This window comes from Camelus ferus, chromosome 11, assembly GCF_009834535.1.
Source record: "Camelus ferus isolate YT-003-E chromosome 11, BCGSAC_Cfer_1.0, whole genome shotgun sequence".
Lineage (NCBI taxonomy): Eukaryota > Metazoa > Chordata > Mammalia > Artiodactyla > Camelidae > Camelus > Camelus ferus.
Window position 1 is genome coordinate 25,904,757 of NC_045706.1, and position 16,057 is coordinate 25,920,813.

Sequence of the window (16,057 nt, forward strand, 5' to 3'; positions counted from 1 at the left end):
TGCAGCAAAGTAAGGGTTTATTTGCAGGATCTAGCAAGGAGAATGGGCAGCTCATGCTCAGAGGACCCAAACTCCTTGATGGTTTTCAGGGAAATCTTTAGAGGCAACATTTGGGGTGAGAATGTTGAGGGGGCATGACTTTCTTCCGGGTGATGTTCCAGGAATCTTAATCATCAACCTGATTCCAGCCAGCCTGGAGTCTAGTATTGGAAGTCACCATCCTCCACCTGGGTGGGAGTCTTAGTTCCTGTAGAACAACTCAAAGATATGCATTAGATTGTTGTTATGTATATCCCTTGAGGAGAAAATAGGACTTTATTTTATGAATTACTGTTTCTTGACTGCTTTTCCTTTTGTTTCTGCATTTCCTCACTCACTCATTAGTAACTGCTTGAATCTATTACTTTGAACTCAGGAAAGGCCTAGGAGACTAAAGACTTTTTCTACAAACAAGAAATGGGACACAGAAGGGCTTTTGCACCCAGCTCTTGCACTCCAAAATTATCCTGTTTTGTAGATAATTATGCCAAAGTACACGATGTTAGGGAAACAGTGTCTAGTAAGCAGTGTCTACAGAGACAAGTAGACTTTGTTCTAAGTGAAATTCTAGGAAGAAAGAATGTAAGCGGCTAATTGGTATTTGTTAATTGTTAATTGATTCTTGTTTTCCCTCAGGGTTGGACTATGTACTTGTAACCATTGCTGAGTGATTGCAGGTTTAGGAAGTAATAAATTAATTTTCCACTGTCCACTGTATTAAGCTGCATATACTGACCTGGGTTTTTCTTTGTTTTTATTTTTGTTTTTGACTTTTTCCTTCTTTACAATTTAAATCTTGGAATTTTACCTTACTTCTGTTTCTTTGGTTTGCAAGTTTGAAAAGGAAACAAAAGTATCTAACTTAAGGGCTATGTGAAAGGTCTTTTAAGAGAGAACTTTTTCTGTAAAGGAATTTATTTACTTAATGAGTAGAATATTTTTTCCTATAGCTAGGCTTTTTTTTTTTAAAGGAAACAAGAAGCAGCTTATCTTTGACTTTGATGGCAGGAAAAGTAGATTTTCTAATGGGATCCCTACATGTGTTAGTTGTCAGCTATGTCATAGCTGTTTTATTAGTTTCATTTGAGGAGCTCTTCTGTAGATTTAGTTTGAAGATTTATTTTTCAAATATATTTTGGCTTTTTTACTTTTATTTTTTAGGCTGTGCGTGTTACAAAACCCAAAATCCCAGAAGCCATAAGAAGAAATTTTGAGTTAATGTGAGTAATGTGCATGGGATCCCAATATTTTTACTTAGGGCTGTCTACATATTAATCTACCAGTCTAGAGGAGGCGTGTGTGTGAGACGTTACACTCTGGGGAGGGGTATATGTCTATCTTCCACACTCTAATTCTAGTAATGTTACCTGTTCTGGTGTCTTAATTCCCAGTAGACTCTTATTAGTTTTCTCTTTATATATAGACATTTCAGGAGCAGCTTCAGTGGCTAAGGATGCAGTTTGCTGTAGGACTGTTGTTGGAAGCCTAAGGAGCTATAATTTGGATGTGAATAATACCTTGAGTTAAATATTAATAGCGAAGAGAAAGAGTCCTAGCGTTAAGGTTGAAGAGAGTGCCTGTATTTTGTTACTGTGTTATAAATGGTAAGAATAAACACATTGGTATCAAGTTTGCTTTTCCACTGTGTGTGATTGTATATCTAAAATTAGACTTGGTCTTTGTAATTTGCCTCTGGGGAAATTTTGCCTGAGTTGACCCCTGGTAGTCTTTTCTTATATGTGTCCAGAGCTGACTGGGAGTGAGAAGTTACTTGCTTAACGTGAGTTTCTACGTGTTACAGAAGATCCCTTTTAGGGAAGTACCTATTGCAGTTGGAATGACAGTATTATTCTCATATGACAGGTACCAAAAAGAAGAAACAAAAAAGTCTTTAGGAAATTTGGCTAATGTGTTAGGAGGAAAATTATGAAATGCTGGAAAACTAACTTTGCAGAAGTCAAGAATACAACAGATGTGTAAATACAGGAGGTCCAAAAAATAATAATAATACTTCTTTATAGAGTGATGTATTTCTGAATTCTTACTGTTCCCAAGTCTGTATCTTCTGTTAGGCAGTTTTATTTTCCCTTTTTCACTGTAGGAAAGAAACTTTTAAAACTATAAAACATGGAGTGCTAGGCTGGGTAGATCATGGGACTGATCCATTTACAGAGGGAAAAAAATTTCTTAAAGGTTCAGAATGTCTTAGGCTTTAACTATGATAGCTTCTGGTGATGGAACGATGAATACTGTGTGTTCTCTGCCTGAAAATAACTTACAGTATCCAGAATGTCATTTTATGTCTTTATCAGTATTGACTGGAGGAAAGGAGAGATCTTTGCGGGTGGGGGCAGGGGATGTTTGGGGAAACTATTGGAGTTACTTTTCAGATAATTCTGGATCTTTCCTGATTTTATAGATGATTGGCATTCCAGAATTAAAGGCTACCTTGGGATCATCCAGTCAAACCTCCCACCTAATATAGTCTTTTTTTATATCCTTCTTGCCATATAGTCACCCAGTTGCCACTTGCACATGCTCAATGATAGGCTACCTATTTCCATTATTAGAAAGCTCAGATTCTCAGAAAATTCTTCTTTACATTGAGCCCCCATTCACCACCTAATTAATAACTGCCACCTAGTTATATCTTCTGTACAACAAACAGATAGGGCCACTGCACAAGGGTGCCTGAAGAGGGGCCGAAATCCAGCTCCCTTCTGCTTGCCAAACCATGGACCTGATGGGCTGCATCTGCCCAGAGGTTAGTGCCTTTTGCTAATTGGTCCAGATTAGCTGAAGGCCTAACAGCAAAGGAGGCATTCATATATGCCAGACATTTCCATATCAAAGGCCCTTCCATGATACAGTTAGAGGAAAGGATCAGACTAAAATTCAGATATACTAAATCTGATTCCTATTTCTGGGTGACTTTGGGCAAATCATTTAACTTTCAACCTCAGATTCATTATTAGTAAAATAGGGTAACACCTCTCTTGCCTACCTTAATGGGCCGGAAAATTCTTGTTGAAAATAGTTCTCTGACCCACTAGAGAGTCAGAATTACTACCTGTGACTGCACATTATTTTTAATTTTTTGTAATATTTTACTCCACAGGGAGGCTGAGAAGACAAAACTTCTTATAGCTGCACAGAAACAAAAGGTTGTGGAGAAAGAAGCTGAGACAGAGAGGAAAAAGGCTGTTATAGGTACTTGGATTTCTTTTGGAAATGGATGTCTCTAAGTACATGTGTTACGAGGTAGTCCTGTTCTTTCTCAGTCTCATGTTGGATATTGATGGGAATCAAATAAGACTGCATCATATATGGTGGAGAATTCTGGAAATTCCTTTGTAAAGTCAGATGTCCTAAAGCTTTTAAAAGTAGATGGGGCCAGTACTTAATGAAGTGCTTTGCCTCTCCACCATGTTGTTGACCCTCTACTGTTGTCTTTTTCAAAGACAGGGAGAAGTGGATAGGGTTTGGGAGCAGCTGTAGCCTCTGGTGGACTAGAGTTTTCGTTTATACATGTTCAGAATAGGGAAATTTTTTGGCCAAAACTCAAGACTGTTTATATACATCCTTACTGTTGACACGCACCTAGTTTTATCTGGTTGGATAGATATTACCATCTCTGCAAGTACAACAGGATTGCCTACGGCTCATTTTGAATCACAGTGACTTCCCTAACACTCAGGTATACCATCTGTTCAACTGACATCTTAGGTTCTCAGTTGTTTGTTCGTTGGTATGCTAAAAATTTAAGGAGTTTTATATTAAATACTTCAAATATGCAGGAACATACAGAAGACAATATAACGAAGGCTTAACATTTTGCCATATTTCCTTCAGATAGTATTTTCTTTTAAGAGAAAGTTAATGTATCTGTTTGAAGCCTCCTTTGTACTCCTCCCTGGTATTTCTTGATCTGTCTTCTCAGAGTAGCTTCTACTCTGAAGCTGATGTGTATCTTTTCTGTCCATATTTTTATACTTTTTATCATTTGTTTGTTTTATGAGAAGGAGGCAATTAGGTTTATTTATTTATTTATTTTTAGAGAAGGTACAGGGAAATGAACCCAGGACCTTGTGCATGCTAAGCATGCACTCTACCACTTGAGCTATACCCTCCCCCCCCATATTTTTATACTTTTACTCTAAGTATATAACAATAAACAATTCGTAGAATTGTTTTAAATGATGAAAGTGATAACAAACTCTTTATTTTATTTCACAACTTCCTTTTTCTTTTTACCAACATAGTTTGAGTTTTATTCCTATTGATACATGTAGATCTAGTTTGTTTTTAATGGCTGTTGTATTTCGTTCTGTGAGTGAGCCTCAGTTGATTTTGATGGGTTACTGATGAAGAGTTAGGTAGTCTCTGCTTTTTCCATATTACAGGTAGTTCTGTAGTAATGCCCATAGCCATGTCTCTGTGCACACATGAAAGTTTTCCTAGAGAAATGCTACTCAGCATGTGATTGGGTCGATCCCCTGCCCCAGCTTTTTGTTTCTGATCCATGATGAGATGAGTACAGAAATTGAGAATGAGTATTTAGAAGTTCTTACAGCATTTTAACACAGTAATTCTATTGTCTGCTGGATCTAATAAAAAAACTGGAGTTTATATTTTTTTTAATATGTTTTAGTAATTCATTTTTATTATAACTTATAAAATATTGGCTCCTAACAAGTTGAAATACCAAAAAAAAAGGTGCTTTCCCACGGGTAGTTTGAGAAGCACTGCTATGGAATCTGTATCTCCAAGTAGAATTGCTGAGTCATAGGCTGCAAACTACAACACACTGCCAGATCGCTCTCCAAAGTGATTCTATTTCACCCTCTCCTCAGCAGTGTTTGAGTTCCAGTTTCTGTCCTGCCATATTCAATTCCCATTTCCACACATCGTTTTCTACCCTTGGAGTCATCAGATTTTTTAAAAATTTATGCTAGTTTGATGGTGGACATGGTATCATATAATTTCAATATGCATTTCCCCAATTACTAGAGTATTGTTTGTGGGTCACTCAGATTTCCCTTTTTTTGATACGTGAATTGCCTCTTAATATCTTTAGCCCATTATTTGGTTACTTTTTTTGAACTGATTTGTAGAAGTTCTTTATATCTTCTAAATATTAATCCTTTACCAGGTTTATGCATTACAAATATCTTCTCTCAATATGTGTCTTATCTTTGAACTTTATGATGTCTTTGACATACATTTATATTTAATTTTCATGTAATCAAATTCTTTAATCTTTTCCTTTCTGAGGTGCTTTTTCTGTCTTGCTTAAGAATTCTTCCCCAACCCCAAAGTAGTTTATTCTAAAAGTTTTAGTTTTGCTTCTCACGTTTAGGTCTTCAGTCCATCTGAAATTTATTGTAATATTTAGAGTGACATAGAAATTCAGGTTAATTTTTCCCAAATGGCAAGTTAATTGTCTTGGGCTATTTATTGAATAGTTTCTTATTTTCTCTACTTATTTCTAATGCCACTTCTGTTATATAATAAGACCCTGTTTATGATTTGTTCTGTTGCTAGGCTATTTTGTTGCAATATGTTGGTCTAGCCTTCTTCATAATTACCCTTATTACTAGGCCCTTTATTCCTCCGTATACATTTTAGAACCAGCTCCTCAAGTTGTATAAAATACTGTGTTGGGGTTTTGATTAGAATCACACATTACTTGTATTATAGTACATCAGTTTGGAGAGAATTACAATATTTATAATAGCAAGTCTTATAAATCTGTTATATTTCTTCATTTATGAGAATGAGAACTGAAGGAAATAGCTTTCAAAAAAGTGTCAACATTTTCTCCTTAAAGTTGCACACTCTGTTAGAGATTCGTTCCTATATATTCCTCAAGCTTTTTGCTGTTTTAAGTAGGCCCTTTTTTCAGGACACATTTTCTAACTGGTTTTTACTTTTGTATAGGTATGCTGTTGATTTTTTCATTTAGCAATCTTGCTAAAAATGTTATCATTTCTAATAGTCTCTTGGATTTCCCAGGCAGTCATTTGTTTTCAGATGAGGACAACTCTGGTCTTTTCCTTATAATCCCACAACTTTTAGTTCTTATCTTACTGCTTTAGGCTATGACTTCAGTGCAGTGTTGAAAAGAAAGATGGTGAGAAGCATTCTTGTCTTGTTCCTAACTTTAAATACATGGTCACAATGATATTTGCTGTACTTAACTTTTATGAGGTTAATGAAGTTTCTTTCTGTTTTCTTGCTTGCCAAGAGTTTTTATCATGAGTGGCTGCTAAAACTTTTAGAATTTTTTTCTGTAACTGTTGAGATGACCATTATTATTTTTATTTTTAAAGCAGTTAATATGATGAATTATATTAATAGATTTTCTCTTAAAGAATTATTTTGTCTTCCTGGCATAGACCCAGCTTGGTCATGATATAGGAGGTTCACCCTAGTACATTTCTCTATTTGGCTTGCTGATAATTTCTTTTAAATTTTTACTCTTATTTTTATAAATGATCAGCTTATAACATTTTTCTTAAACTCTTACACTTGGGTTTTTTGGTTTTGTTTTGTTTTGGTATCTTGGTTATACTAGCCTCAAAATGAGTTGGAGAGCATTTCTTCTTTTCCTGTGTTCTGGGGCATTTTGTATAAAATATATACTATCTCTTTGTAGATTTGGTGAAACTCAGTTATAAAAACCATCTTGGTCTAGTGGGGTTTGTGCTTTTTTGTATGCTGATTTGGTTTTTTTTATTTTTGTATTTTATTACTGAAGTATACTTGATTTACAATGTTGTGTTAGTTTCTGGTATATAGCAAAGTGATTCAGTTATTCATACATACATTCTTTCTCATAATATTTTCCATTATGGTTTATTACAGGGTAGTGAATATAGTTCCCTATGCTGTACAGTAGGACCTTCCTGTTGCTTGTTTGTTTTTTATGGTAACATTAACCTACTGATTTAATTTCTATGTTGTGTCAGATATTTGTTTCTTTTTAAGTCAGTTTTGGTAGTTATATTTTCTAGAAAATTGTCTGTTTCATCTGATATTTCAAATTTGGGGGCATAAATTTGTTTGTAGAGTTCTCCTATGATTTTTTTAAAGCCTTTACCAAATCTGTATGCCCGTTTTCATTCCTTATATTGTTTATTTATTTCTTCTGTTTTGCTAGATCAGTTTTGCCAGAGATTTGTCTTACTCATCTTTTCAGAGAACTGGGTTTTGATTTGATTTAATTCTTTTGCCACTTTCTTTTTAATTATTATTTACACTTATTTTTATTTATTCTCTACCTTTTTTGATCTTACTCATTGGTTGTTTTCTAACTTCTTCAATTAACGTAATTCTTTAGTTTTCAGTCTTTTTTAATGGAAACATGTAAGATTATACATTTTCTTCTAAGTTCTGCTTTAGGTACACATCACATATTTTGAATGTAGCTTATTTATTGGTCTTTGGTTTTAATTAAAAAAATTTCCATTATTTCTTTTTTGACTCACGAATTATTAAAAGTGTATTTTAAAATTTCTAATTGAATGGGTTTTCAGGGGACTACTTTTTATTGTTGATTTCCAATGTTATTACAGTGTAGTCAGAAAATATGATCTGTTATATGGATTGTTTAAGTATGTGTTGAAATTTGTTTTGTGGCCTATCAGTACATAGTCCTTTTTTGGCAGATGTTCTATGTGTGCTTGGAAAGAGTGAATGTATATTCTCTGTTGGATGCGGGTTTCTCTGTATATCCATTATGTCAGGATTATGGATTGTATTGTTCACATCTACTATATTCTAATTTTTGCCATCTTGAGCTATCAGTTACTGAGAGAGGTGTGTTAAAATCTCTCACTGGAGATTAGGTGGGATTACCATGGATTAGTTGATTTGTAACTTTTTTCTTTATATATTTTGGGACCATATCATTAAAATCATTCAGTTTCAGAATTGGATTGTTATATCTCCCTGGAGAATTGCTCTGTAATAACCCTCTTTTATCCCAGATATGCTTGTTGACTTAAGGTCTGTTTTGTCTGATGATAATAGAGCTATGACAGATTTCTCTTGGTTAGTTATTTTCTTGATGTATCTTTTCACATCCTTTTACTTTCAACTTTTCTATGTCATTATGTTTTAGGTATGTCTCTTGTAAACAGCATATAGCTGGATTTTGTTATCTTATCCAATGTGAGAATCTGTCTTTTAACTGGTGAGTTTAGTCTTTTTATATTTATTGTGGTTACTGCTATATTTGGATTTGTTTGTATTATTTAATTTTGTGTCATTTACCATGCTTCTCCCCCCCCCCCTTTTCTGATTGGTATTGATTGAATTTTCTTTATTCTTTTCTTCCTTTTACTTGATTGGAAGTTTTACATTCCACTTCTAGGATGTATAACTAGTCATTACCTGTAAAATGTTAATAAGCACACCAGGCTTGATAGACTCTGAAGTTAATCATTCTTTCCCTTCTCTTTTTGAACAATACCTTAGGATACTTTAACTCTTACCACTGTCCTCCAATTTTACATATTATTGTTGCCTAGTATTTTAGTTTTATGTTGTTTTTATTCCCTCATTGATTATCATCATCATCAATTCTTACAGTAAACATTTTATTTTGATTTAAATATGTTGTGTAATTTTTTCCTCTTCATTGCTCCTAGCCATTCATTCTTTTTTTTCTGCTAGCTTTTCTTCAGTGAAGGCTACGGAGTGGAAAACTTATTCAGTCTTCCCTGGTCTGAAATACTTCTATTTCATTCTTGAATTTAATCTACAGTTCTTAGCCTAACTAAACTTACTTTACTTTGTCACTTTGGCGGCATTATTTCATGTTTGTTTGGCGTCTTCTCCTCTTTTTACTTTTAAGAGTTTTCTCTGTCTTTGGGTGTTCTCCATTTACACTCTGGTGTGTCAGTGGGTTGATGGGTAGAGTATTTTGGTCTCACTGGAATTGCAGCCCTTTAGCAGATCTAGGGTTTTATACAGAAATTTCAGTTCTAACATCTCAAGGCCTCATCTCCCAGCCCTGCGTGGGGAGTAACCCAAGTCCCTCTCCCTTACTTGTCTAATAACCACCCCGACGGCTGCCACCATGAAAGCTCTCAGCTCTCCCTTTACTTGTGTCTCTTGAGGCTCTCCCATTCTTTCTTGTGATCTCAGCAGTGCATTCAAAAACAAATTTGTTATATTTTATCTAGCATTTTAATGTGTTGGTAGCTGAAGGGTTTCTTATTAACCTACTCCACTGTTTTTCTAAAACTAGAGGTCAGGCTGTTCTCTTTTATTGAACAGTGTTAGGGGGATTACACATCAGCTCCCCATGTTGAGACACCATTCTCTGGGTTCTAAGGGCAGGGTCCAGATTCCTCACCTTTTACTCCAATTTTATCATGAGTTTGTTTTTTTGTTGTTTTTTTGTTTTTTTTGTTTTTTGTTTTTTTACTTATAGCTAAATTTTTAGCACAATTGAACATAGTGGTCCATTTTTAGGATGGTATGATAATAGATTGATTTTATGCTGTTGGGAAAATAGGGAAGTATGCCTGAAGTTGTTGGTAAAGGAGTCTGCCTTCTGGAAAGTAGAAACCACTCTGAAGTGTTCTTTCCATTATGTACTTCCTCCAGAGACCAGAGGTGAGATAAGTTAAAATACTCAACTTCTTTGGCTGAAAAGGAGAGTTGAGAATGTTCTTCAAGAATTGCAGTGATTGAATAGAAAGTATGATTAGAGTCTTTCTTCCCTGGTTCTGGATCCTTTGGTTTGGCCAGCGGTTTTTTAGGGGTGTTCTGTTTCCCTGTCTGAAGTTGCCTGCTGTGGGCTACCTTGTTCACTCCCAGCATTCGTTTTCATGTTCTCAGATGAATTACCCTGCTTTCCTTTTTATCTCCTGCAGCTGTCCAAATACTCCTCCTCTGGTAACCCTTCATCACATCATCTCCCTAATGGTAACTTAACAGTTGATCCTGAGTATATATCAGAGCTAAATTCCATAGCCTGTCACACAAGACATGGTCTTCCAGCCCTCTCTGTAATCTTTTCATTGTCTTCTCTTGTCAGCTGGCTCCTTATCATCTCTTAGTTGTGACTTGCTAATTCATATCTTCCTGTCTTTGTTTATACTTTCTGCTACATTCTCCTAGGTCATGCCTGAGAGATTTTTCCAGAAGGCCTTCCTTAGTTTGACTTGTCTTCCTTATTCTTTCTTTCTCCTGCCACATTATATAATTGTCCTAAGTTGCCATGCATTTGTGTTGCTCTGTTTTTGTTCTTGGTACTTTCATGAAGTATCTTTTTTTTCCCATTAGCTTGTGGACCATTGCAGTTTAATCCCACGAAGGACTGGAACTTTTTTACCTTTTGTACTCCCCCTTCCTGTAAATGTAGCACTGTCAAAATAGAACAGTGAAGTAGGAAATAAATTCCTCTTTTTCTGTTGAGTTGTTTATAGTTTGGATAGATAAAACTTAATTGGCCCATAAAACCTTATATAATTAAATGTTAGACCATGTGCTGCTGTTTCTAAGTACCACTGGAACTAGAGAAATGGTTTTGAAGGTGTCTTCTTTTCTATATAATTATAGAAGCAGAGAAGATTGCACAGGTGGCAAAAATTCGATTTCAGCAGAAGGTGATGGAGAAGGAAACTGAAAAACGCATTTCTGAAATTGAAGGTACATCAGGGAGGAAAGAGGCTCTGACTATCCTGAACTGCCTCTCTGTCTCAGGGATTGGCTCATGATTGTGGTGGGTGGGAAGGCCACAGACAGAATAATCTAGCCTTGAAGGAAGTAGCTGGCCTGATATTGTAGACAAATTTTTTTTTAATTGTCAGTACATTTCTAGCTTTTATTTGATTTGTGACTATGGGTAACTCAATTTTTCATTTTCCATCCTTAAACTGGGTCTTATTTGTTCTCAGGCAAAGTAATCAGTTGTAAAGAATGTAAAAGATAAGAAACCTCACCACCACCAGTTTCTTTTCTACCTGTCAGACAAAAAATAACCAAACAATTAGCTGGGAAAAAAGCAGCCCCAGTTTTCATAGAGGCTCCCCAGCTCTTTATTACACACAGTGAGATGTTGATGTCTTAGCTCACAGTCTTGAAGACCAAACATTGAGCCTTTTGATTTACATGCTGCTGTTTCCTGTCATTCTGCTTTAACTGATTCTGGATCAGATCTCCAAGGGTGGGGACAAGGCAGTAAATAGAGCAGAGCTTTTATGTGTGAACTTTACTTAAAGCCTAGAGCCTGGCTGGAGATTGAGGCTTTGGGGGATGGAGGAAAGAAAGAGCAACTTTAGGTGGAAAAATGAAGAGGGCTTAGACAAGCTGAGAGTTAACTCAGCAGTGACAGGAGTATCACCGTCTGAGCAGGTGCTGTCTGGGAACTGGGATTTGGAAACTGGTAATGTTGTTAATGCCTTTAAAGTAAATGATCAGAATATCAGGCAGTGGATAAAGGGGCTTCTACTTAAGGTAGAGTCTGAACTCTTAACCAGCTGAGGAAATGGATTGCAACTTCACTTTGTTTTAAACACCTGACTCTGTTTTGCTTTCTAGATGCTGCATTTCTGGCCCGAGAGAAGGCGAAAGCAGATGCTGAGTATTACACCGCACACAAGTATGCCACCTCAAACAAGGTGACCAGCTCTCCCTGCCACGCTCCTAATAATGTAGTTTAGGTGTTTGCTTTCCTTTGTCGGGGGCTCTAGTGTGATAGAGGTGATTTTCATCCAGTGTCAAGGAAGGGTGGTTACCATCACAGCCTCTAGAATCAGCCAGTTCCTTAGTGAGACATAGACATACATTGCACACTCTCTGTGTAGTTCCTTATAAAAGTGGGGGGCTAGAGGCACCAGATACATACATCCGGGTCAGATGCCATAAATTCCTTCATAAGGGCTCAGTAATCAAGAAAGTTAAGGGTCTTTTTCTGAAATGACAAGAGTGACAAGAAAAGAGTGAAGTTCATTTAGAATTGCTTCCCAGATAAGATAGCCCTTCAGGGTAGATGCTAAGCTTATTTATAGCAGCATTTTTCATCAGACATTCTTAGCATTTTGGGCTGAGGTACTTTTTCATTGTTGAAGACTATCTCATGCATTATGGGATATTTTGCATCCCCGGCCCTTGCCTACTAAACTATCAGTAGGCTCACCAATTATTTTAACAATCCACACCCCCGCCACATTTCCAAATGCCCCCAATTGAAAACTGCTTGTCTGTTGGATTTAAAAAATACTCTAATCATAGGGAATTTCATATGTGGTAACTTGAGAAAGGAGGGTTGGTGATATATGGGTGAACAGTTTTTGTGCAGGTACTGGGGTGAGTTTAGCTCTAGGGAGTAGAGACCTAGTTAGTAAGAATTACTCACATAAAAGTCAGCTAGAACCCCTAGAATTCTGGAAAAGGAAGGATGTGACCAAGGTTTATGAGATTATCAGTTGTACAGTAGAGTGGAACAGAGAAAAAGTTGAGAAAGAGGTTGCTAAGGTACATGATACAGTTCGAAGGATTAGAGTCAAGATTTAAGGTATAGACAGGGCTTAAACCTTTCTGATTTAAGAAGAAACAACATAATCTATATTCAGAAGAAATTATAGGAAATGATAGATTGTCAGAATGAGAGTTGTCAGTACTTTGAAATCCAGTATAAATTTAGAAATAACTTAACATATTGGAGGACACAGCTCTATAGAAACAGCATGGTATTTGGTCAAGATGAAGGCAAGATGAGAAATTTCAGTTTTGAAGCCAGTGATCCCAGTCTGTCGTGGGAGAATCTGGCCAGGCACAAGTATCAAGAGTTTGTCATTGAGGTCAACCCTATGCTGAAAGGGGCAGTAGTTCTATGCCATTTTGGAAAATGCCGTTTATGTGATAGCCACACTTCAAAGTGAGAGAGGGTCATTGGTAACGATTCAGAGTTGAGTAGTGATATTCAGCAGAGCAATAGAGAAAATGTATGTAAGGAAAGAGAGAGATGACTGTCACACCAAAGTGTCCCGATGTCTTTGCTTTTCTTTGCCTCTCACAGCACAAATTGACCCCGGAATATCTGGAGCTCAAAAGGTACCAGGCCATTGCTTCTAACAGTAAGATCTACTTTGGCAGCAACATCCCTAGCATGTTCGTGGACTCCTCTTGTGCTTTGAAATATTCAGATGTTAGGACTGGAAGAAAAAGCTCGCTCCCCTCTGAGGAGGCTCTTGAACCCTCTGGAGAGAACCCCATCCAAAACAAGGAGAGCACAGGTTGATGCAAGAGGTGGAAATGTTCTCCTGAATCAAGATGTGGCCCAAGGGGTTAAGTGGGAACAATGGTTATAAGACTCTTCAGATTTACAGAGAACTCAAGCTCCCTCTGTTCTGCCTCTCCTGTGGTAGTCCTGGTTTATCAGCTGACTGCAGGGTAGAGCCAGCTGTCTGGCACCCAAAATGGTCTTTTCAGCCACAGTTTTATCAAGTATCCTGTTGTGTTCCTTTCTAAACTGGTACTCATGAATGAGGGAAACTCTGATGCTAAGATACTGCCTGCACTGGAATGTTAAACACTAAGTATATGACAAGCTGTGTTTTTCTAAGCTGAGATCTGTTGAATAATGTTTACATTGGTCCCCGGGGAAGTGTGTGCTCAGCCATTCAAGAGATAGGAGGCCAGAGAGAAGATGGCCACGATGTGGTAAGTGTAAAGAAGACTGATCGTGCCGGGACCCAGACTCTCTCTTTGGGGTCCAGGCCCAGCATTCATCCATGTGATTAGCATCTAGTCTGCTGAAGTTCCCCAGGAAATGATCTTCCACTTGAGCAACCATTTGCTTAATATGATTTGCACCTTTTTGTTTTTCTACAGTCAAGATGGTGGCCTGCTGGGATGTGCCACCCAATCAGAGATTCCTCATAGAGATGCCTAATCATTAGTTTATTACATTAGTAGGCTCAAAGATAGAGCTTGGTTTGAAGTTTGGGGTGAGATGAAACCTTTGTGTTGAACCGAAGCTCTGGGGCCCTGTGTTCCCCTCCATTGGGTGATGACTGTCTGTGTCACTGCCCTGGGCCATGTGTGACTAAGGTGCCTGGTTTTTAGCCACAGACAGCTCTATATGTCAACTCACAGCTCTGGCCAAGAGTGGAACAGGGCTTTAACCAGAAAAAGGAGCAGTGTCCATTTCCTCCACTGCACAGTATTATAACTGCAGGAAGTTTTTATTTGTAAAACTGGATTTGGGGTACATTCATTTGCCCCGATACCTCTGCCTAAAGGTTAAATCCTGGGGCTGCCATGGTTACTAGCACACTGACTCTCCTTCTCAATATTGGTCATCAGGAGCCCACATAGTGTGGAGCAAAGAGTGACCTAGAAAGCATCCTTGGTCATCTTTGTCTCCTTCCCTTCTGGCCCTGAGATGCTGACATCAAAGCTGTTCCCCAGCTTTCACCTAATCTAGGAGATCAGTATTATTCCACTGACTTTCTGGGCAGCCAATAGATTTAATCTTCCTTGAGAGAAAGACAGTTAGCCTGTGGCGATGGGAGATCTGTTTCATCTGTACCTTTTTTTCCTTAAGATTAATTTTCCTGAATCAGTGTGCCCTGTAGTTAGGCCTGAGTTTATGCAGTTTGTTAAGACCCCTTTTGTGTACACTATGTTCAAGTCAGACAGAAAATTCATGGGACCACTTCCAGAAACTTTTCAGCTAACTGTCAGTCTCATGACAGCTTGTAGGTTGTGCCAAACACTTTCTATGGAAAATGAATCCGATTTGAGGTCTTTTCCCTGGGCCTTATCCTATAAAGGCGTTTGTAATATGGGAAGAATCTTTATTTTGTTTTGTTTCTGCTCATTTAATTATACGTGTTTTCTTTATGAATGAATTTTGTGTTCTAGCCCTCTTTAAAAGAACTTTTGAACTATAAAATAAACTCTTCACCTGTCATACGTTGTTGCTGCATATAAATAATGATTGTTGTGGGAAATCTGGATCGTTGACCTTTGTATTTTCATTCCTAGAGATGTTTCCTATTCCCGTGAGCTAAAAGCTGTTGCCCCAAAGTGATGGCTGTGGGTTTCTTACAAGCCACAAGCCCTTGTGGCAGAGTTGAGGAACAGGGAAATAGCGCTGTGAAGTTTGCAAGAAAGGACTTCCGCTTAAACTCTCGTGGAGTGTGCTTCCCTGTGCTCGCTGGAGCTCTCAGTCTGTCCCTCCTTCAGGGATGTTCCTTTTGGTAATCTTGAAGTCTAAATTTGTATGTGAAATGCTACCTTTTTTTAAAAGAAACTAAATAAAATTATTTTACTATCAGTGACTTGTGTTTTTCCCATGTGTCTCCACTCTTCTGCCGCTTACCCTGCTCCTAGGGCTGTCCTGTGCGGCTCAGCACGGGAGCCGGTTTCCTTACTGGTTTAACTGAACTGTAGAAGTTCTTCTTACAGTCTTCCCAGAATTCTCCTGTAAGAATTTTGAAAGCAGGGTTTCCATTGTTTCCTGACTCACGGAATTTAACGGGGGTTGTTCTTTGATTCTGTGTGGGATAGGCCAGCAGCAGAGGAGCAAGGGGGTGGGTGGAGCATGGTGCCCTTCGGAGACTGCCTGAGAGGAGGTGGGGAGGGTTATCCGGAGGTGAAAGAAGGACAAATTGTATAAATTGTAACTGGCAACAGTGTGATAGGATTAACTTCACTAATTCAGATGTTAGCCCAAGAGCTGGGGTTGGACCTGCTCTTCCCAAGCTCTCTGTAGGACAATTTCACAGTGTCTCAGGAACAACTTTAGAGGGATGTTGGGGGCAGTGAGGCTTGGTAATTGGGAGTTTGGGAAGGAGCAGCCCTTTACTCAGGTTCCTGTGGGGTCCAATCCCACAGTATCCTACATTTGTGACTACAGACCAGGGAAGTTTAATTCAAACTAATTATCCTGTAGGCTTTTAGTAGGTCTGAAAATGAACTGATTTAGAATTAAGTGATTTCTGCCTCCTGCTGTGGGGAAGGAATCTTGTGAATGAGCAGTTGTGAATTAAAA

General features: G+C 37.7%; 1 protein-coding gene across 2 annotated transcripts in view; it reads left to right on the top strand.

Moving 5' to 3' along the window:
• ERLIN1 (ER lipid raft associated 1) overlaps positions 1-15,344 on the top strand; it is a 33,013-nt gene extending 17,669 nt beyond the window's left edge. For both annotated transcript variants that reach the window (XM_006182917.3, XM_006182918.3), the window contains exons 8-12: positions 1,201-1,259; positions 3,158-3,249; positions 10,615-10,704; positions 11,596-11,675; positions 13,076-15,344. In XM_006182917.3, the coding sequence (XP_006182979.1) occupies positions 1,201-1,259; positions 3,158-3,249; positions 10,615-10,704; positions 11,596-11,675; positions 13,076-13,297 (543 nt within the window). In that variant the 3' untranslated portion in view covers positions 13,298-15,344. The remainder of the gene's footprint in view (positions 1-1,200; positions 1,260-3,157; positions 3,250-10,614; positions 10,705-11,595; positions 11,676-13,075) is intronic.
• Positions 15,345-16,057: the final 713 nt, after the last annotated feature.